The sequence below is a fragment of the Aulostomus chinensis genome, chromosome 11 (assembly GCF_037954235.1).
Source record: "Aulostomus chinensis isolate RoL2024-O1b breed Wild chromosome 11, RoL_Achi_v1.0, whole genome shotgun sequence".
NCBI classification, from domain to species: domain Eukaryota; kingdom Metazoa; phylum Chordata; class Actinopteri; order Syngnathiformes; family Aulostomidae; genus Aulostomus; species Aulostomus chinensis.
Window position 1 is genome coordinate 15425247 of NC_141330.1, and position 22605 is coordinate 15447851.

General features: G+C 40.5%; 2 protein-coding genes across 9 annotated transcripts; both read right to left on the minus strand.

The window, feature by feature from the left end:
- Positions 1-247: 247 nt before the first annotated feature.
- On the minus strand, positions 248-12683 carry zfat (zinc finger and AT hook domain containing). 2 transcript variants are annotated; one of them, XM_086218844.1, is made up of 26 exons: positions 12573-12683; positions 12440-12470; positions 11854-11959; positions 11216-11374; positions 10924-11076; positions 10554-10679; positions 10289-10402; positions 9956-10105; positions 9801-9868; positions 9525-9601; positions 9278-9370; positions 7696-7844; positions 7231-7322; positions 6827-6975; positions 5351-6113; positions 4888-5014; positions 4535-4767; positions 3867-3948; positions 3527-3640; positions 2612-2785; positions 2289-2377; positions 1455-1593; positions 1204-1307; positions 989-1076; positions 778-884; positions 248-692 (listed from the first exon to the last, which is right to left on the minus strand). In XM_086218844.1, the coding sequence occupies exons 3-26, from the start codon at positions 11870-11872 to the stop codon at positions 504-506; spliced, it is 3558 nt and encodes a 1185-aa protein (XP_086074970.1). In that variant the 5' UTR covers positions 11873-11959; positions 12440-12470; positions 12573-12683; the 3' UTR covers positions 248-503. The 2 variants fall into 2 exon arrangements, with proteins under 2 accessions (XP_086074970.1, XP_086074969.1); XM_086218843.1 differs by having other exon boundaries at positions 248-698.
- Positions 12684-13834: 1151 nt separating this feature from the next.
- Positions 13835-21867, minus strand: LOC147253591 (protein tyrosine phosphatase type IVA 3). Of its 7 annotated transcripts, none has more exons than XM_086218850.1 (8): positions 21762-21867; positions 18904-19338; positions 17620-17688; positions 17319-17456; positions 17078-17170; positions 16871-17001; positions 15758-15832; positions 13836-15149 (listed from the first exon to the last, which is right to left on the minus strand). In XM_086218850.1, the coding sequence occupies exons 4-8, from the start codon at positions 17412-17414 to the stop codon at positions 15032-15034; spliced, it is 513 nt and encodes a 170-aa protein (XP_086074976.1). In that variant the 5' UTR covers positions 17415-17456; positions 17620-17688; positions 18904-19338; positions 21762-21867; the 3' UTR covers positions 13836-15031. The 7 variants fall into 7 exon arrangements, with proteins under 7 accessions (XP_086074977.1, XP_086074976.1, XP_086074973.1 ...); XM_086218847.1 differs by lacking the exon at positions 17620-17688 and adding an exon at positions 20070-20148 and having other exon boundaries at positions 13839-15149; positions 21762-21854; XM_086218849.1 differs by lacking the exons at positions 17620-17688; positions 21762-21867 and adding exons at positions 20070-20148; positions 21117-21550 and having other exon boundaries at positions 13839-15149.
- Positions 21868-22605: the final 738 nt, after the last annotated feature.

Here is a 22605-nt window from a genome sequence, read left to right on the forward strand (position 1 = left end):
ACCCAATGTCAGCCCCCCCCCCCCCACACACACACACACACACAAAACACTTAACAGATAAGCAGTATAGAAAATGGATGTTTATGTGCCACAATACAACTTCATGTTGGTTTCAATAAAGCAAGTTCTTCTGTTCTACTGCGAACCATATCTTCTTTTTTTTTCACCCATATAGATGTTCATATATTCATATTGTTAAACATCTGAAATCTGCTCACTTTTAATTTTTGATAGCAAAAACAGAAAAAAACAAACTCAAGCACATCAACCAGTGCAAGTGGGGATTTATTAAATATTCTCCATACATAAAACTCACTGTCACATAATAACATAGGTAAGAATTGCATTTATTGTTTCCATGATTAAATTAATAAATGACTGGAAATAGTTGGAAACTTTTAAACAAGAAACCAGCCTGATTCCTTGTTTATTGGAATATTTCATGTAGTTTTCCTTCAAGAGCAGATCTATTGAGCTTCACTGAGCGATTATTAAGACGCATGCTAATTGATCTCTACAGTGTGTTCCTGGACGTAGACAATATAGTGGTGTGTGTTTTCTCCCTGAGTGAGGACTGTCAGGGCCTCCAGGCCGTGTCCCTCCTCCACCACCATCACCTGGTCACCAGTTAGATCCCCCTCCGTGTTCACCACCATCAGCTGGTTGCTGCAGACCTCCTTCTCGTCAGCAACCTGCAACTTCAGCCGCAAATCAGCATCAACGTTTTCTTTGCCTTTAAACCAGCGTTGATTTTCTGTCAGACTGGACATTGGTTACCTGCTCAACGACAGCAACAGTTCCTGGAGCCATGGCGACCATGGAGGTGACGGCGTTGTGGGTCTCTGAACTGAACTCTGCGATTTGCTGCAGGATATTAACTGCTCCTGCACACATACAAGCATAACCACTCAGGAGAAACAGAATCAAACAGGGTGCCTGTTTGGCTGAGTGGAGTAGCTTCAGTATATTTATCTGCTGTTGTTGTTACCGTTGTCCTGCAGGGCTTCTACATGTGTTTCTGTCAGCTGCTCTTCATCATCCACAGGCACATACTCAGCCTCAACTGCCTCCTCCACCTAGTATTTAAACACATGTCATTTATGTCCTGAATTTACAGTATTTGTCAGAGTAAAATCAATAAATAATTGCTTCTGATGTCTTAGAAAATATTGCTTCTCGTGTATCAGTATCAATACTGTGTACCTCCCAGGTGCCTTCAACCACTTTTGGGCCATGTTTTTTCATGTGTCGGTTCAGTTCCCACTTGGTGCCATAAACAAATTTACACTCAGGACACTGCATGCCCCCTAAATACAGTCATACACAAAAGGACTTCAGTGGTGTGATTATACAACATGTGCGTACAACGGTTAGAGTGTGCTTTCTCCCACAGGCCACAGTCACAATCAAACTCCAACTGTAAAATGTAACTTCAGTGACAGCAGGAATCAGACCTTGCTGTTTAAGAGCTTCTGGGTCAGTCAGCCCAGGTCCGGCGTTCTGGTATTCTTGATCCGGGTGTTTTTTGCTGTAGTGTCGCTTCAGGGGACCAGCGATGTTACAGGAGTAGTGGCAGTGGGCACAACGGAATGGCTACATCAATAGATGCAAACACACAAGTTACCGATTATTTGGAAAAGAAAATATTCTTTCAAACGTGCAAGTTTTGTCTTTAAAAAAAAAAAGATACATACTGGAATTATAGCTGTTTTTGTTAAAAGGAAGGCACCAACTTAAAATATACTCATTTGATATCCTCCCAGCCACACGAGCAGCAGTGAACAACATGCTAACACTTCCCACCCACAACAATTCATCATGTTAAGCTAAACAGAGGTCAGATGAGGGCCTCAGTTCCCTAATGCAGACAGGGAGGAATGAAGGGTATCTATGTTTTTGTCTGGGTCTGAGGAGGACAGACAATATGAGTAGTTACCAAAAAGTCAATGGGCTTTTCCAGTTAAAAAAGGACGTGCACAACAGAAAATGGATTCGATTTTAGTTGACATCCACAAAATATCTCTGGAAATGGTGATTTTAACACTTGAAAACTAAAAATATGTTGAAAATGGACTGTGACTTTTCTCCGAAGTGTTTTACAATCGTTGGTTCATTCACCTACACACACACACACACACACACACACACACGGTGGATGTTGCCACGCAGGGTGCCAAACAGTTCATGAAGTCCGTGTAGGGGTTAAGCATGTTGTTCAAAGACTGATATTCTGCCACACTCGTATCATGTGATGTGAGGCTTTCTATGTATCACATGAGTATTCTGACCTTAAATTCAGCGTGCTGCTCCATGTGTCTGAGCAAGGAGGGTTTAGATACCGAGGTGAAGTCACACTGTGAGCACAGAAATCGCTTCCCTGGACAAAATCAAAATCATTGGCATTAACTCGAGGGCATTTGGAGATCACATGCTATTTGATAAAATGCAATTCTAAAATCCCACTGTTTCTCAACCTAAGCACCATCATCTTAACAAATCTGTCTGCGTTGTCCTGCTGACGGACCACCGATGCTTATGATCGCATAATCTTGTTGGCGAAGGACAACAACAGCAAAACATTTTCAGCCGATGCAGTGCAGAAAATACCAACCTTCACTGGTGTGACTCAGTCTGTGGCTGTTCAAACTCGCTTTGGATTTGAATGTTTTACCGCACAGATCACAAATGTGACACCGGTCCTTGTTGTGTCGGTTCATGTGAGTTTTCAAGTTTCTCCTACTGCGGCCCGCATAGTCACAGAGACCGCAGAGGTAGGGTTTCACACCTGTGGGCACACACATTTAAGACAGTCGTAATTATTATTGCATGCAAAATGATCTGTCCATTCATCAAACAACAATGTCATAAAGTAGTAGGAAGCAAAAATATGTTTAAACTGGTTATCAGTCATCACTTTCCAGGGAACATATACCTAAGTTGGCTTGCCAGTGATGTTGCTTGTTTTCTGTGAGAGTGTGTGTGTGTGTGTGTGTGTGTGTGTGTGTGTGTGTGTGTGTGTGTGTGTGTGTGTGTGTTATTTGGCCATCACGGGCAGGAACAAAAATGTGACAATGAAACTGTTTAAAGCTGTAAAACATTACGGACAGATAATTGTTCTGCATGACACCAGAGCTGCATCAACACCTGTGCTGGATGTGTGTTTACCAGCTACACCTTGACACAGACGTAACTTCAAGGTAAACAGCTTGTCAAGATAAGCAAGTGTAAACAAACATGTAGCTCTATGCAAATCTTCACTGCCAGATGTCTCATTTTACACTCTGAGATGCCGGCAGCACACAGATGCTGTCACTTGACCGACAGGCCTAATTCCTGCTGCAAGTGTGTCTTCAGTAGACAGCCAGGAGAAAGCAGGACAGATGGAAGCTCACCTCACACAATTATCAAAATCTGCATGTACACACACACACACACACACACACACACACACGTTGATTCAGACACATGCTGTGTGAGTGCTTATGTCTGCTTGTTCATTTGTGTCAAAGATAAAGGGACGACTCGCCCTGGTGGGCCCAGATGTGCTGCTGAAAGTCATTGCTGGACTTGCGGAAGTAGGAGTCACAGTAGGGGCACTTCTTCGCTCGCTTCATCATCAGTCCTTTGGCAGGTGCTGTATCTGTTCAACACAGACATACACACACACACACACACACACACAAGAGAATTCTTCTATAATTAATATCTAATGGTTATAAGTAAGTGTCAGGACATGGTGGAAAGTTAGGACAAAGCTGCCTACAACAGAGGAAGTGGTTCTGGTTCTGGTTCTTGTTTTAGCGAACAAATATTAGGTTAGTGTGTGTTTCTGTGTGTGTGCACGTGTGTATTTTTGTGTCCTTTACCAGGGTGGGTTGATTTGATGTGCCGTTTCAGTCGGTGTTCTGGGTAGCTTTGACTGCAGACCGGACACAATGCACATTGCCCCTGTAAACAACAACAACATTGTTAGAAAAAAGTTTATCTTTACATAATTTAGCGAATCTGAAGATGCTTGGACAAAAACAAATTTATTCTGATGCAAATACATACAATAAATGTTAATTGAGGACATTCAACTAAAAACACCAGAAGAAAAACATCTATTCTGAGTCCCATGTCCCTCCAGGTGAAGGCTGAAGGAGGTAGACACACTGGACTTTAAAACTAGTGGTTGAGGAGATGAAAGATAAGTGAGATGACTAGAATCTTCACCGCCACCTCCTGTTTATTTGAAAAGTAATTGTATCACAAATAATTCTGATTAACAAGTACAGTTTCATGATTATAAAAAAATTCATCCAGAATTATACCCTCACATTTGCGTTACTCCATCAATAATTTTGATATCAGTTCATCGTGAAATTCAAGTACAAGGAGTTTGATCTTAATGTAAAGAAATCCTTCCTGAGATTCTGCATTCATGATAGTAAAGTCTGTCTTTAAAGTTAACAAGCACTAAAATTTGTTTTGAGAATCTCCTCAGAGCCTGTGTTGAAGTGGTCATCATTCCAGCAGTGTGACAGCTGGCTACCTGCTCTTGATGTGTCTTCAGATGGGCCTGTAGTTTGTATTTGTCAGGCGTGCTGTATTTACATCCTGGAGTAGAACATGGCAGCAGCAAACCGCTGTGCTTCTGGATCAGATGCCTCTTTAAAGAGCTTTTGGTGATGGAGGAGTAGCTGCACAATGAACAGTAATGCGAGTGCTCCTTGGTGTGAGTGCGGACATGAGCGTTATAGTGGACTTTGTACCAGAATAGTTTCCCTGTGCAGACAGAAAAAACAGATAAGACCCAGCAAAAACAACTAAAAATTACTGAATAGAAAGTACCATACCCCCCCCCCCCCCCAAAAATGCCCACTCAAGACAGGTTCATCATCTCACCACAGAATTGACATTCCAACTCTCCGTACATTTTCCTGAGCCGATGGAAAGTCTCCATATCAAGCTGAGACTTGTGAAGAGCTGCAAATACCTGCTGGAACGCACTCTGATAGAAACCCTCGGACACCTGCCGACAGGAAGCAGCGAGTCAGACGAACACAACCAGAAACTCAACAGGACATAAATGACCTGGAAGGAAGTTATTTTCTCTGAATGCAAGCAATCAGACTGTTCAATGACAGATCACAAAAAATGTTCAAAGCACAAAGCTAAAAAATGAATCTCTGGCATTAACTTCCAGCTGGAGCAATAGATGTAGTGTATCTATGAAAGCCTCTATTACCGACAAATAATGGACACGTCTAATGTAGACTCACTGAGGAAATAACCTGCAGTCATTACCTGACGTTGAACAACTACAGAACACAGAGAAACACCAAAAAAATACCTTGAATTGAAGTACCTTTTCTGACTGTGGAATTTGGTGGTCTCTCGCTGAAGACGTTGATGACAAAGGCGCCAGCGCATTTTGATTTCCAGATGTTTTGTCACCAGTTTGTTGTGTGTTCTCTTGAGTCCTGTGTGTGTTTTCCAAGACAGGTTTATGGGTGTTGTTATCTCCAGAGGTGCACGTGTCAGTTGTGCTGTCCTGAGGTCTCTCCACTGATGAAGACTTTACATGCTCTTCCTCCTGTGTGTCAGTGGGGTTTGTAGTTTCTACAAAAACCTCTCCTTGTTCCTCTGTGACCTGTTCTTCCGCATCCTGGGATTCATCTTTCTCCACTGCCGCTTTCAAACGCTCGCCATGTTTCTCCTCCCCTTCTGCCTTGCCCTCCACATTTAACCCTTGTTCTGCGTCGTCCTGCTCTTCATCTCCCGACAAGCCTCCTCCAGGCTGCATCAGACAGAAGCTGTTGCTGATAGACTCTGTAAAGGCCTGCTCTTGATCTAGCTCAGTATGAGACTCCTGAAGATGATTTTTGAGTCTCTGAGAGCTGACAAACTTTCCATCACACACGCAGCAGGCATATAAGAAAGGATGCTTTCTGACATGAGCAGCGAGCGCAGTCATCTTTGTTGCAGCATGGTCACAGAGGGCGCAGGAAAAGGGGCGCTGGGGACCGTGGACCAGCAGGTGGCGCTCACGCTGCAGCTGGTTCTTGAAGCGTCGGTTACAGGTGGGACAGTGGTAGAGGAGCTGTCTGAGACCCTGACGAGTCTTCAGCCTGGACAGAATCAACAGATTGAATGGGGAGGAGGGTCAGATATTCACATGTTTTTAATGCTCTCTTTTACAAGAACATCCTGATCATATTAACAATTGGAAGCTCTCTACAGGAGCTAAGGGTCTTGTTCACCTCAGTGGGGTGATGAGGGTGGAGCAAGTGCTGCTTCCAGAATGTTCCCACTCAGAGTCACCCCGCTGGTCCTGGGACTGACCTGGAGACTGTCCAGTCACAAGTCTACCTCTCTAAACTTGAGGCTTCCACTGCCTTATTATGAATAATTAATTACAGGCAAACAAAGCATGGATTTAGCTTGTGAACGGGGAGCTGCAAATAACCGGCATCTATACAGCTTGGCTGCATTTAGTCTTCTGAAAATTAAAAGAAGAAGAAGACTCAATGCTTTGATGAGTGATGCAAGCAGATGAAAACGGTTGCTGAGTCCTTCTTGTACTTGTGGCCTGAGATGCTCTGCAAGGAATATTTGGCTCATATTTCTTACTGTTAGGGCCCTCATCACCTATGAACAGTTAGAAGTGTTGTAATTCTCTTTATCTATTCAAACATTTACAAAAATACATTTGAACTGAAATATCGTACATTTTTGTCATGGCAAAAAAAATAATACATGCAATTGCGAAAAAGATAATTGATAATAAAACACGTAATTAACTTAATTTTTCTAAACACTTGACAGCTCATACAGGTCTTACCTGAGTTGCTGGTAGCTCTGGTGGACAGCCGGGTCGTTCAGATCATGACGTAACTCCATGTGTTTGATCAGGTTCTTCACATCTGAGTACTTTGTTTGACAGAAGCTGCAGTGCTGCTTCACCTTCAGATGAACTCTCTCCGTGTGGACCTGCAGGGCCAGAATAGCAGATTCATCACAAACAGACTCATCTTTACTGGAACCATATTAAAGACTCTCAGTGCTGGACCAGCACATTGAAAAACAAATTCATAAATCACTGCTGCTGGTTTATTGTCTCTCACATGAATAAAAAGGAGCCCAAATGAGCCCTGACTGCTATATTACAGTTTAAAACACCTTAATCCTATAAAAACATCCACAATACATGTAATATAAATACTAATTACAGTTTTAAAAACCCACCTTAAGGTGTCCTGGGCTGAGGCAGTTGAAAGGACAGTGCTGACAGCTGAACTTCTCTCCTGTGTGCTTCCTCAGGTGAACATTCAGGTTGGCTTTAAAAGATCAAAACCAGTATGTACATGGATTGGAAATGCAGTTTGTATTATAAATGTCTCTTACTGTTCTATGTTTAAATGATAATGCTGCTCATAGAATTTGCTCTTTGCTGTTTTGCTACAATAAGTCAAGGGTCTCAAAAATCAAATTCATCATCAACTCATTAGAGGAAATTGCAAAGGGAAAGAAAAATATCATCAGTAAGTTGTGTTGCTACGAAACTGCAACAATTCAGATTTCATGTCAAACACTTGCTCGTTAGTTCCTGTTACTTCCCAACTATCATATCTTTTATTTTCATTCAAAATGTGTCTAAAGCTTTGTACTTTTTAAAGAAGACAGGAGTTTGTCTCATGAGCCTGGATGTACCTTTGATGGCGGACGCGTAGTCACAGTGTGGACATTTGAAGGGTTTCTCCTGCGTGTGAGTCCGGAGGTGAGACATCAAGGAGTGTCTGAACTTGAAGATCTTATTACAGAACTCACAGCCAAAGATCTTCAACTGGCTCTGCGGTAAACTAACAATGAGAAAGAAACACCATGTTGCTGCTAATGATATAGGTGAACTGGTTTGTCTGCAGAAGTGCTGCATATGTATAATGCTTGAGTAATGGTTGCTCTCATTCATACCGGTTCATCTGGTATCACACACACATGAGATCTGATGCCTTATCAAAAACATTAAATGGACTACTGCCATCTGTCCTCTAAGTTCATTATAAAAGGTTAAGACCTTTTATTCAGATAATTTTTCAGTTTAAATGAACACACACACACACACACACACACACGGTGTTCAACACATGCCTGACACCAGCAGGTGGCAGCAGTCTACATCTGTCATGAAAACAAAGGCCAAATGAGAGAGGGAGTTCCAGACCATGCTGGATTTGGAGGCAACATTATGAATCAATTAAAAAAAAAGTCAAAATAAAACAAATGTAGAGGTTTGTAAGGAAATGTCTTTTTCCTACAAGTAGCTGAGGTCAGACTGTGAGAAGCGCCAGTTTGTTCCCCTAATAAGGCACACATCATTAACACTCTTATTCCTAACCAATATGCCTTTTATACTAAGAGGTGTTATTTGCACATTTCTTTGACTTCACATTTTGTAAATGACTGTCGTTCAATTCAGAAAAGAGCTATAAAAAACAGACATATCAACTATGTAGTCCACTGCAACTCCTACAACAAGTCATAATGAAAAGACTTGCAAGAACAAAAGCAAGGTGATAGTCAATGATAGTCCAGACAAAGCAGAAACCATAGTCTATAATGTATTTGTTGATATAATCCGATCTCCACTCTGTTTTAATGGTGTGCCTCTTGCCTTGCCTCTTTACTGCTAACAGTACCATAACCTTCACGGGCTTAAAAACGCAGCGATGCACCTTCGCCACGAGGGGGCACTGGTGTAGCAGCCTTTCGAAACAGACGTTAACACTGACGTCTGTGTAGGTTCTCATTCATCCAGGTCATCGTAGATCGAAGTGAAGTAAAATCTGGTCAACTGGACGTAAGTTTAAACTTACGTCCAGTTGACCAGATTTTACTTCACTTCGATCGACGTTAACACTAAAAATAAATGTCTTTTCATTGTTTTCCTATTCAGTTTCAAATGGGAAACTTTAGTTTGTGCAGTAAGCCATTAGCCCACCATGTTTTTTTGAGTGAAAACAACTCACCTGTTTTTTTTTTTAACAGAAACTAAATAGTTATGGACTAGTATTAAATGCACTGGGATGGTTTCTGAAAATGTCTTGGTATGGCAGAGCCCTACCTCGACTATTTTCCACCAGATGCCACTGGTGTGTACACATAATGAAATTCAACTTTTAACAATTCAAAATCAAACATCTCTTGTAGTTTATACAGCAGCCCTCAGTTAGACTTTTCTCCCAACTAATTAAAATCCACTTGAATATGTCCAAAAAAAATATTCATACAGTACTTGGGTGCATGTTGCTTGATAGAGTATTCCTGGAATCCTCTGGCAGCTGTTGCTGTTGTTGCTGTTGTCGTCGTTGTTGTTGTTTGGTTGGAACTAAAAAACAAAATGGATCGAACTTCATCAAGCCAAAAAAGTTTAAAACATGCAGTTTTTATATCAACCTTAATATTTGTGTCTGAGTTGAATATGCTTGTACAATGGATGTTAATCAAACACACACTAAGGAGAGAGCTGGGCAGAGTATTACCTCAGCTCCTGCTCTGTTCTCGGGTCTTCATTGCAGGCAGTGGATTCTTTTGATGGACTGTGGAAAACTGCAGACTGCTGGAAAAACAACAACAAAAGCCATATCATATTTAGATACACAAACAAATTAAAATGTGACATATTTTAAGTAACAATAAGATATGTGGACAATACAGGATGACAGGAAATTTGGAAGAAGCTGTTGGGTTCAAGCTGCTCGGGGACATAGGGACATACCAGTGGTGTGCAGATACTGTGGTCTACTGTTTAAGCTCACCTGGGCCTGGGGGTCTACGCGCTCAGTTCCTGCTGAATTGTCCTCAACTGGAACCATTTTATAAGCACCTGTTGAATTAACAAACTTAAATAAAATGGCCTACCGACAGCCGTCCAGCCAGCAGAATGAGTAAAGATGAGCTCTTTGAGACTGACCTGGAAGTGTTTCATCTTCCTTCAGAATGACACTGATGATGGGTTTTTTGTTTCCTGTTGCCAGGCCTTCTTCCTGGGAGGCAGCGCTTCGGTCGTCAGACAGCGTCCGACTTTTCTTATTGGCTCTGGGAGGTCTAATACCGCCCGCCCCTGTGAGAACACAACAAGAATGGGTCCAGAGCAAAACCAATAGCTAGCTCTCTAACACCTACTGAAGCTTTTTCAACACATATGGCAAAGAGCAAATAATACAACATGTCCAGTCAAAATTTGTTGTAGTAACTTCAGAGCACCTATAACGTGTTACTCCTCGTTTCCTCATCTTAAACGTACCTTTTTCCCTCACACATCCTGGTTTTGCTGGTTTGGGGTGTAGCTGATGTAGATCAGCTTCCAGAGGGTCCAAATTTTCAGAATCCTCAATTTCTGCTCCACCGTAAATGCCCCCTAAAAAGTATAACTATCAATCCAGATACCATCAATTTTGCCAGATAAAATGATGTATACAAATGAGGTTCCTTCCCCCAGACCACCAAACTTCGAAAGCCTCTGCTGTTGTTGCTTGTTTAATGTCTGTCTTTTCCATTTGACTCCTCACCGTTGTCCTCCTCCTCCTCCTCCTCCTCTCGTCTCAGGCAGATGTGTTTGAGTATCTGTCGTTTGTTCCTGAACAAGCGATGACAATCTGTACATTCCAACCTCAACGTCCTGTGATCGTTTTCGACTACAGGTGGAAAAGAGAAGATATAAAACGTCTTGTCTAGTCACGAAAAATATGAATGTCTAATCCTCTTAAATTTTACATTCCAATCAACAGCACCTTAATATTTATTTCTGCCATGTTTATTAGATCCTTTGTCCCTTAACAGTACATCTCATCCCTCAGAGTGTCTTTTTACGCTCCATGTACAAAAAAAAGATGAAAGACACAAAACAAAATCACACAGTTTCATCTTCTAGCACTTTACCTTGTCTATCCCCCTCCTCCTTATTCTTCTCTTCATTTCTTCCGTCTTTGTCCTCTGGAGAATGAGTGGAGTCAGCCTTGACCTCTCTCTTATCAGTACATATTTTCTTAGTGGAACCTTTCGGCCGTCCTCGTTTTCGTTTCACTGGACCCTCTGTGCCCCAATTAGACCACAGAACGGATAACCTAAGTTTAATTTGTCCTTTTCTTTATCAGTACATTCCCAGCACAGACTGAAATATTTGGTGGATTTAGTGATTACAGTAATCCTGGTAACAATTTGGTGATCTGACCTGCCAGGGACCCCAAAGGCTCTGCAACAAGGGGCTGCAGTGAAATGATGATGTCATCAAGAGATTCTTGCTGGGGGTGTAGCTGGGAGCAATGGGCCAGTACCAGAGAGCGACTGGGAGAGAAGAGGTTGCAGAGCCGACACATAAACACAGAACCTCCTGGAGAGAAAGAAAGAACAACAATTACCATCGCACAGTTGTACGCCTCCGCTAACTAGTCCTGGTACAGTTTGCACCCACGTTTGTCCAGACTCATTTTGTACGAAATGTGGTGCAGTCTTTAAGGGAATTTAATTCATCAGGAAGAATCTACGTAGAAGAAAGAACACTTTGTGTGAAAGAGACTGTCACTCTGTCTGCACTTGCTCAGAAAATATTTATTAAATAAACCACATTTCAAACAAGGACCTTCTGCAGATGTACTTTATGATGCCACTTTTCTACTGAACAAGCAGATGTGCAGGTGTCTCTCCTCCTTAAGTAAATTTTTTTTTCCAGGACATTGTGATGTCACATTTCATTTGACCATTGAACTTCTGGATATAAAATGTCATCCTTTCATCAGAGAAATTAAAGGCTTTGATGCATTTTGCTGTAAATGAATTGGAAGAAGAATCAAAAAGTAGTCCCTGTTTCACCTTGTGATTTGCTTTCCATTTCTCATGCAGCAGGCTGTTGTGAGTGATAGAATTGTACCAAAGGTTGTTCACTCCTGTTGGCAGCGACTCCGGTGAAACTCTTTCTCTGAGAACAGGAAAGTCACGGGGCAGATTTAGATCGTCTTTCATCGTTTCTCTTGGAACATGCATTTTGAATGAGTTGTTCACACGCTGGACAACTTTAATCACAATCTTGTTAATTTTCTAATATTGTAATGTTGCTGTTTTTAAAAGTTAGCTGTTGTATTGGGGGTAGCAAGTATGTCGCTTTCGGAGAAAAGCAAAATATAAACATATTCGCGAGAACTACTTTATTGAGTGCTTGTTCGTAAGTTTACTTTTTCTAAGCTAATAATCTCCCTGCCGTCTCATTGCGCTCACAATATCTAGGTTACCGTTATTTGTACATAGAATTGAAAAGCCTAAAAATAAGCGTGAACAGAAAACAAAACACTAAGAACATTTATGTTGAATGACAAAATACGTTCGTTTATTTTGGTACGGCCCGATCTATCATGAAGAAGCGACAAACATATTCGAGTTGGAGCTAACCCAAAATACGTACTTGCTTTCTCTCCGTCCATTTTCTTCAGCGCCTGTAGAGAAAAACAATACTAATTTATCAATGAACGTTTACCACAATATATGTACATATAGTAACTAAAATAGCATTTAACGCTTATATTTACTTTACGAACATGGATATTCCTGACGAATCTGCGATAGATGTCTTTCGAACCAGCGGAAGTGGACAGGACGTGGTGGTGTGTAGCAGACAGCACCCCCTTTGGTAGGAAGGCTGTACTGCGGCTAGGCAGAGAACCGCAGACCTCGGGTGAATTGTTCTTATATTATATTTACGTTCTGGCCTATCCATCCAGTATTTAGTTTCAATCTGTGAGATTAATATTCTTTTTTGAGTAGAAATAAATTGATATACATTTGTACACTATGAATGCTGGACAAAAAAAACAAACAAAACAAGGCATAACAAAATACCTGTCATATCACAATGATTCTTAATTGACATTTATTTGCTGAAAATCATTTGATTAAATGAAAAAAATCACCATATCCTGTGATAATGATAGGATTATTTTATAATGTGAGAGACTAAAGGAAATTAGTCAGTTTCTCTTTTTGTAGAGCCCAAACAATTCTTTGTCTGGGCATGCCATCTTGTAGAAGCAAATTTTATAGACTACAGAATCGTTTAATCTCTTTAGAATGCATGTTTATATTAATTCAGCCCTATTTACCTTGGGGACAAAAGCATTCAAGTTGAAGTAAACCCCTAAATTCTGTACCCTTTGCATGCATTGATATCGAGAAGTCTTTTTTGAGGTAATTTCCTGCAAATTTACCTTGCAAACCACACACCTCCTAACTACTGTGGGCCGTAGGTAGTGACGTCAACCAGGCCAGCAGGCCATTATTCAATTATACACATATCTGCAGGAGAAAAAATCTTATGTTTTTACATAGTCCTTAGACAATTTGAAATATGCCCAAAGATTAAAAAAAAAATATATATATATATATATAGATAGATAGATAGATAGATAGATAGACAGATAGATAGATAGATAGATAGATAGATAGATAGATAGATAGATAGATAGATAGATAGACAGATAGATAGATATCCTGACCATGCAAGATTTTTCAAAAGATACTTCCTTGTAATATTTCATAAAAAAATAGATAAAACACTCTATCCCTCTCCCTGCTATAGAAAGTATATTTGTGGATCTGCAAGACGGGATTTTTAATCAGAAAAGTATCACCTCAGTGCAGTCCAAATAATGAGAACACACACACACACACACACACACACACACACACACACATTCAAACAAGCACGTGCATACACATCATACGAAAGAGCAGGAAAAGTCCAGGAAATTCACTTAACTTGTATTGGATCTCCATTTCCATCTGTGCTGTTGCCAGAGACATCAAATTAATCAAGTTACTGTTTGGGTTTCTTTTATGTCAACCACTAGCAAATTTACATACATATAAAGTCCTCAATCAACACATTTTGATGAAAAACACGAGAACAGTCAGCAGTTGTGCACACTCAGATCAATGCAAAAGCTATCTGAAAGTACTGTTTAAGATTCTGTCACCCAGTATACAATGTCGTGTACCAGTGTCTCAAATCATCCATGCAAGTCAATAAAGGCCTCGAAAGTGAGAAATAAGTTGAGGTCTTCAAATGCTGACAGGATGGACATAGAGAATCCATCACAACCCCAAAAATCGTTTCATTCTCTTTGCACATTTTCAGTGATTTGTAGGAGTGACTCACCTGCCAGTCTAAAGTAAGAATAAAATGGATACATTTGAAATTCCACTTTTAATATTATTTACACATAATTTACAATGGAGTCATTTTTTTTAAATGTATGCAAAGTAGATTGTCAGAATTTATTCCCATCAGTTATTATATTAATTAGCTTAAACAAAGGTGTTTTGTCCTGTGGGTGTCAGTACAGAGAGCACAGTCACACGCTGACATGTAAACAAACAGTGGCTGTGAAAACCATAGTGAAGGCTTCATGGGTACCAGCATGCTTCGAGTACTGAGGAAGTTGATTGCAATATCAAACAAAGATGAAAAACAGAAAATGGTTGGAAAATGTATACTAAAAATCCTCTAAATTATGATTTTGCAGATTCAACAATCAGAAAAAAAAGTAGTTTATGACAAATTATTTGGACAGTACCCATACAAAAATATTTCATTCAGTGACATTTTGAGCAAAGATTTCAATGGCCAACACGCAAATACAGACCTTTAACATGAAAAAAAAATCAGTCCAGTTCAGATGAGCCATTCCAAAAATACTTCAAAATTCTCACTGAACCATTTTAAGCTACCTCATAGAGCCTCAACAGACTTTAAATTTCATTTTTATGTGATTTTCTCTCTCTCGCTCAATTTTTCCAACACTTTCATCTATCGAAGTAAACATGCCAGTATAATTCTCTTTAAAAGTCAAGAAGTCCATACAAACAGGGATGAGCTGTGATGAACTGATAGAGGAAAAGCTGAAGAAGCCTCCACATGCTGGTGAGAGATACAGCGACACAAGGCTGGTCGGGTTCCTGAGAGCCTTCTACACGCTGATGGGAGCAATGACACATCCGTTCACATGGTGCAACACTTGTTCTTGTGTGTGTGTGAGTCTTTGAAGCGGAGTCGCTGTTTGGGTCGATATTTCTCCAGGTAGGTTAGCTGCTTGCTGTTGATGGCTCCTCGACGCTTCCTGAAACACACACATACACACAAACACACACACTGACTGATTCAAATCTCATTTATCCTCCTTTTGTGCATAAAAATTCCTGGCGAGGCGGAATTTTCTTATAATCAAAAGTTCCTCAAAGTTGCTGCTTCACTTTTAGCCACATGCCACACGTCTTGGTTTGGGTCTGTGTTTCCACCTCCTTGACAAAATCATAATTAATTTAATCTGGATTGTATCAATGCACAGCGAAAATGGAACATTATTATTGCTGATTTGTCGCTTCAGGAGCATTTCTATCAACTTAATATGGTTCACACAAATAATTTCCATCATATTTTTGAATTAATATTCCACTTCCTAAAAAAAATCATCTTAAAAAAAAAAAAGAGAGCTTCAACTTGCATTTTCCAGCCCACTAGAGGGCGTTCAAGCCACACCCATGTAGTTGAGAAACACTGTTTTGGATTTGTCAACTTGGGACTCTACTGGAGGAATGAACCCCCTTATACCCAAGATATACCCGTATTTGCTGTTTTGATCAGGTTCTGCCTGTAATTTATCATAAAGTCCATCAAGGACAAACACTCCCTAATATTTCTGCATGGGTGTGAATCATATTTACTCACTGTCGGATGAGTTGAATAGCATCTTCATACTTCATTCCGCTCTCGATCAGAGCCAGAGCGACCAGCACAGGAGCCCTGTATGCACAAACACAAACCCCCATTTACTCTGGTGACACAGTCAAAATAACATCAAACGCAGCTTCTGTTTACAGCCACTGTTTTTGTCTGAGAAATTTTAATCTTCGTGTGTATTTGGTTGTGCTACTACATCTGTACCAAATGGCACCACCCTTGATGTCATATTTAAAGGAACGGTGTAGGATTTACCGGGATCTTTTTAAGTAAAAAAAAAATCATACTAATGATATAATGTGCAAAAATAAATTTTCCATAGCTTAGAACAAGTCCTACACATAACAGGTAACCTTTCATTCAGCCTTCCATGTTTCCCGAGAGGACAAACCATCAACTCTGCGTGTGAGTTTGCGACTGCTCATGTCCTTATTTCTGTAGTCATGCTACTCACAGGTAACCTAGTAAACCCTCTCAGAACTTGTCTAAATATTCCACTCTGTTTTTTGTTTTTTTGATTGGGGTTTTAGTTTGATGTGGAATCCACAGGATGAGGGCTGGGTCGTGCCAGAGGCAAGTGGGGAACAGGAGGTTTAACCTGTATCTGATACAAACTCCATTCGGAAAACAAGAATTCTAAATTTTTATTTGCTTCTCATTGTGAGAACAGACCTGTAAAGCTATAGTTTACATTTAGTGTGAATTCGTATCATTCCGTAATTATTTCAGCATAATTTTGATCAGTTTATTTCAATTAAATCCTAGCAAAGCCAAATTAAAAGCAGGCTGGTTACTTATTTTTAACTGCGTGAGATGTGACATTACCATGGGACTAACAACTCTACCACCCTGTACTGTTTTCATCTCCGCTGACTACTAAAGTCAAAGTTTATACTAGATGTTACTGGTTCTGCCCAACAATTAATTAATTTGAGAAATTTTATAACCCAAGTTTTGATGTTGCAAACTACTGTAGTTTCTCCTGAGCGATTGTTGAAGGGGGCTGCAATCCCCAACTTCACTACTTGATGTCACTAGATCTCACACACTGGACCTTTAATGTGAGCAAAAAATGATCAGATGATGGAACTTGTCTTTAACCTTCCGAGGCCAGCCACACAGTGAACAGCCACGCAGCTTCCTGGATCCTCCTGAAACTTCTTCTTCAGTAGACTCAACCAATCATCTACTAGTTTACTGGGGGGAGGGGCTCCGTCGTCGAAGGGCCAATCCTGACAGAGAAGCAAATCAGTTGCGACTTTGATCACAAAAATTTGTGTCACGATAATGTTTGTGTTGGCCGCTCACCACCACAGTAATGCCATCTTTCTCCAGTGGCGTTTTGTCATAGGTGATGTCACAGACTCGAACCACTGTAGTGGCGCCGAATCGCTTCAGGTCCTGCAGGATACAACAGAGGTGGGATTCAGTTCAGTTACATGCCCTCAAACAGCTGTTTTAGTTCTGTAAGGTGAGAAATGCAAGCAATACACACAGTATATGAAGTATGGATATCTTATTACAATGAAGAGACACACACGTTGCTTACCTCAATGAAGGAGTTGAGTGTGCTGTCTGTTGGGTTGTGTGTGATGAGAAATCTCATGTTCTTGTGGCACAATTCCACTGGAGCCGGACGGTTCATGATGGCCAGTGTGACCTTTGACCTCCCAAGACAACTTGTGACCTTTATGTGTTATTAGTAATGACATATACAATTGTATTTAACTGATATGCATACTTTCACTGAGTTTCTGAGACATATTCATACAACAAAATGCACTACATTAACTTAAACAGAATTTCCACACAATCTTGAAGAGCTTTAAGTTAGATTATGAGAAATTTACCTGAAAGGTGTTTCTTTAAATCACTGTTTATTATCTTGAAAATATAATAACGCCATCATCAATATTCCCCTGCAGATGATAACATTATGTTACTGCAGTATCTGTTTTCTAATGTAAAACGCAGTGCAAATAAGCAGAGCTAGAAATGTGAGTTTGGTGACTTCATGTTAGCCAAATATCAACCACTGGTCTAATCTAGTGAAGTGAAAACACCTGTGTTAAGGTGTGTGTCCTCCACAGTCGCTTATATTCAGGTGTTTGCCGTTATGATTTAAGCCTACATTGCGAACTTTCCAAGATTGGGAGCTAAATTAGCTGTCAGACGTGTATTTGGCCATTTAGTGTCGCTGACACCGTTTTTCTCAGGGCTGATTGCTGCCGCAATTGGATTGTATTTTAAGGATGGAATTTTAATTTCACTAATTATTATGCTTGCCATACCCTGAGATGCGTGCAGCGTCTATTTTAGTAAGAGCACTGATGAGTCCTGTTTGCACGATATGAAATGAAAGTAAACAAACTCAAGGAAGAAGAAAAAAAAACTCTTTGCAGTTGGTACAGCCGATTGTATCACAGGCATGAAAGCGAATTTCAGCAGCAGGTTCACACTTTCCAAGAATTTTTGAATTCATGATAGACATCTGTATTTATATTACTTGATATGTTCTATTCTGTCTTAGTATGCTTTTTCCTAGATTTGCATTATTTAAACCCATTCTCGCAACAACTATAATAAAGCATGTATAATTGGGAGCAAACTTAAAGGAAAAACTGATTGGAGAAATATAAATCCAGACACTCTTCTGCGGGGAACTTTGAGGGTGCTTTGGCCTGTCTTTATTTTTGTAAACCCATATTTATAATGTGTATTTGTTTATCTGCTCTGAACTGGCAGTATCTATTGCGTGTCTCCTCTGATCCTCTTTCAGAGTAATTTTATCCATTAAAAAAGAGGTTTTTGTGTAGTTTAACAGAGGGTTTAACTTACACGGATCACAGCAAACTGTGATTTGGGATTTTGGTTGATATATGCCCCCACCCCCCCACCCGGCAGCTCTCAGATGCCATAATGTCAAAAGAGATGTTCACGAGGCTCTGGGTGGTGCAGCACTTTACCACTAGACTGATGATGTTTTGCTTAATTTCACTGATCAAGCGTGAGACTCATGAAATTATTCTTGTGAGTCAGAGTCTACATGGAGTTCCTATCCAAAACTTGTTAATGTGCAATGTAAGAACATCCGTGTAAAATGGTGCAATCATACTTAGAGAGACACCCCTCACCTGTAGATGCAGCTGTAATGTCAGCTACTTTCTCCTCAACTTATATCAGGCAGCCAGGTGGTCTTCTGCTGTTTATAGATGTAGAAAAGTACTTTCCAATGTCTGAGGTCCTTGTCTTGAACACTTTTTTACCCCATTAGTTGAGCGTATCCAGTAGTCCAGCAGGTAACAGTCTCTCTGACTGTTTCAGTCCCTCACTGTCTCTCAGTAGCTCTCTCTCTGTCTCTCTGTCTCTCTTTCCTTCTCTCTTCAGTTTGCTTCCAGTGTGGAGGCTCCACTTGTTACCCCATGAGCTGGCTGGTTTAATGGGTGAGGAGTAATGGTGGTTCAGGGTCCCAAGACAGCATGGTGCAGACTCATCCCAGAGAAGGTCTAGATGTGTTGAGCATGGCAGTAGTCACCACTCCGCCGCACAAACTCCATCAACAAGCAATTCTATAATAAGGAACACACACAAAAGGGGACTCATTAAATGGTAAACTGTGAGAAAAGTAGAGCAGAATTAGTTCCACTTATCCAAAATATCCAAATTCAATAAAGACAACTATCATGTGATGTGACAAGGTCAATAGAGGGGTAGTTGATGGTGATTCATACAGAGATACAAAAAACAGTAATGTTAACTTTAGCTTACGTTTTAAAATTTGATATTCTTAGAGATTGAGCATTTAAAATACATCTTTTTTTTAGGCTTTAGTTAATTCCTGTATAAATTAATCTCTCGGGATTAATTCCATAAAGGTCTATACCTATTTGATGTTAACAGAGGGGATCTTTCTTTCCCACCCACGATAAAATACTGCAACAAAACATGGAGCATTCTAAATCCTTCCATGCCAGAGCAATGTAGAATGCACATTTCTGCCAAATGCAAACATAATCTCTGCCCTCTTTCACCTGTGTCTTTTAACAGGCAGATATAATTGCATCCACTGACTATAAGACTTTGGTGCAAATGTACCGACGGACTATCTGAAATAGAAATATGACAGGGAACAGACATAATTTCTGCATTACAAAGCAGGTTTCCAGATGACTAATACAGGAAGGAAATCGAATACATGATGTGGATAACAAAACTATATTAGATCAGTTCAAACAATATCAGCAAAATTGGATTTGGTCAGAAGAAAAAAAAGGAATTAAAAAATAATGGTTTACTTCACCTGGGAAGATTGTGTTGAGCTATATGTACACAGTATGTAGGGCATTCATGGGCTTCACATCTGCTGTATACAGTACAAGCTGGAAGGAATGAGGAAGCAGCACAGCTGTGAAATGATTATGTAGGTTTCTTAAAAAGGTAATGTGTTTTTAGGAGGTCAGTGTCATTGGTGGTGGCAGTAACCTGAAGGGTGGTCTCCTACTCACATGGCCTGAGATTCAAACAAACAACCAGGGAAAGGCCAAAGGAAATCTGGGTAATCTGTGGTCACCTCTTTACCTCAGTTCTACTGGTACACGTGTACACATTCTCTCCCTCTCTCTCTCTGTCTCTCTCTCTCTCTCTCTCTTTCTCTCTCTCTGTCTCTCTCTCCATATTTCTCTCTCTCTCTGTCTCTCTCTCTTTCTCTCTCTCTCTTTCTCTTTCTGTGTCCTCATAATCTCATGTCGACTTACTCGCTCACTGATCCAGAAGAGTGTGGTCTATTCCAGGTTGTTGACTGTCTATTATTAGGAATTTATCCTGAGATACCGCTAATCTGGATTGGGATCAATTATTTTACATTCAAAACAAGAACAAAAAACACAGACTAATAAGATATTTCTGTGTAGGAAAAGCAACGAGGCACTACCACGTACATGAATAAACACTACTTTAAGTGTCAAAACATATATAGCATATAAAAACTAATGAATATAATTTAGATTTAGCTGATTTCTATTGGAGAGTGACTCAATATAAAAGCAAAAACATTAGAAGCATAAAAGGGCTCCAGCCAAAATGGCTAGATAATTATAATAATTGATTTTATTTATATATATATATATATATATATATGATCATCTGACTCCCTGGATGTGAGGGAGAGCCACAATGTTGTACAGCTGAATGAAGCACTTGTAGGGCCAGTGCACACAACTCAACTGACTTCCAGTTAACACCTACAGAGGAAGGTTTCCATAGCAGCACCTGTCACTCTGAAAAAGTAGATGTGCTAAATGCCTCAACCTGAATTATTTCTGTGAGCGTACTCTGCCTTCACTCTTACCTTGGTGGACAGCTTGGTGAACAGGGAGATCCAGAAACCCACTGACAGTCAAACCAAAGTCCTGTGGCAGTGGTGGCAGCCCCTACAACAGTGCTGCCGTACCACCAGCTGACTGCCTGTTATAGTAAACCCCGTAGACACTGAATACCTGCAACTGTATTTATAGCCATATCCATACCAGCAGCTGATTCTGTGACACATCAGTGTTTTTGTGGCAGCAACAGCCTTCAATAATAGAACACCTGCAGAATCTCAAAGTTCAATGTGTGGTGGGGAGAGAAGTTTCTGTCTGCAATGGTGCTCATTATTCTCTCTCAACAAGTTTCAAAAGTTACAAAACCTGTTGGAGCAGAGTGGCACACACCTTCGTGAGTCATGAGCAGCATTAATTACGTGATTTCTTCCGAGGACACAGCAACACATAAGAGAAAATGTGCTCTTACCACTTAGCTTGTCATTCCCAAATATAGACTAAACACCCCTTTGCCACAGAAACGTCCAACTGCCTTTTTCCCTGTTACGAGAAGCCTGAAGTATCTGGTCACAACATCCTGTCGCTCTGTCCCACTATAACCCTGAACTGACAACCTATCCTTCTTGACCTTAGCTGGTCTGCTGGGTGGCGGGTGAGGTGCACAGCTCTACCTTGCTGTAGCAGCGTGGTCTTGCAGGCTGAGGATCTGCTGTGAGCTGGTGTAATCAGGCTGAGCAACCATCTGACCCTGACAGCCCTGTCACCGCCAGAACACTCTACAGTTTAATGCTCTTAGAGAGAGGAGAAGAGCCTCACCCCCTCCCTCCTTCCCTCCCTCCCTCCCTTCTCATCCACTTGACTCCATTCTCCCTCCCTGCATTCACTTGGAGAGTAAAGCCAACCTCCTCTTTCTCTCACCTCACAACTTCCTAAAGGCTTGAAATCAAAATGTTTCATCAAATAAATCATTTGCATGATAGTTTTTCAATTCCACATTTCTTTCGGATTTAACAAATTTGTGGAATTACTGCTGTCATATTATTTTCTCCAATGACGTGTCTGCTGTAGACCCTCTCATGCTTTCCTGTCCTCCCTTTCTCTCGCCCCCCCCCCCTTCCCCTCCCTGAACCGACTAAAAATAGACAGTCCTTTCAGCTCCCAGACAGACTGGACAAGTCAAACCTTTGAGTCCCACTTCATGGAATTAACTTTCTCCGTAATAAACAATAGTGCCACATTGTTTGCTTTCCCACTACTCAACTGAATGCACAAAGCCTCATTATTTCAAAGTGTCAGTCAATGTGTTCATTCAAAAATGAAAGAGTGACACATTTCCTAAATTAACAAATTAAGGCAAATTAGAAATCAGTTTTTGTATTGTTTTTTTTTGGATTATTGTGTGAAATGTCTGCTCTGCTGAGTTGTTTACATGTTATGGTAGGCTATATATGTGGGCCAGAGAGTCACAAGACAGTCATGGGCAGAGACTTTTTAAAGCAGAACAAGCCGAGGCCT

What these genes read in the sequence shown, in the direction of transcription:
- LOC147253591 (XM_086218851.1), bottom strand. Translation starts at nt 17,414, where the DNA reads ATGAACCGTCCGGCTCCAGTGGAATTGTGCCACAAGAACATGAGATTT. An exon ending in CACTCAACTCCTTCATTGAG is followed by an intron (nt 17,171 to 17,318) that starts GTAAGCAACGTG and finishes TGTATCCTGCAG; the next exon opens with GACCTGAAGCGATTCGGCGC. An exon ending in GCTATTCAACTCATCCGACA is followed by an intron (nt 15,150 to 15,757) that starts GTGAGTAAATAT and finishes TGTGTGTTTCAG; the next exon opens with GAAGCGTCGAGGAGCCATCA.
- zfat (XM_086218843.1), bottom strand. An exon ending in GTTGGAATGTCAATTCTGTG is followed by an intron (nt 4,768 to 4,887) that starts GTGAGATGATGA and finishes CTGTCTGCACAG; the next exon opens with GGAAACTATTCTGGTACAAA. An exon ending in CATCAAATCAACCCACCCTG is followed by an intron (nt 3,641 to 3,866) that starts GTAAAGGACACA and finishes TGTGTTGAACAG; the next exon opens with ATACAGCACCTGCCAAAGGA.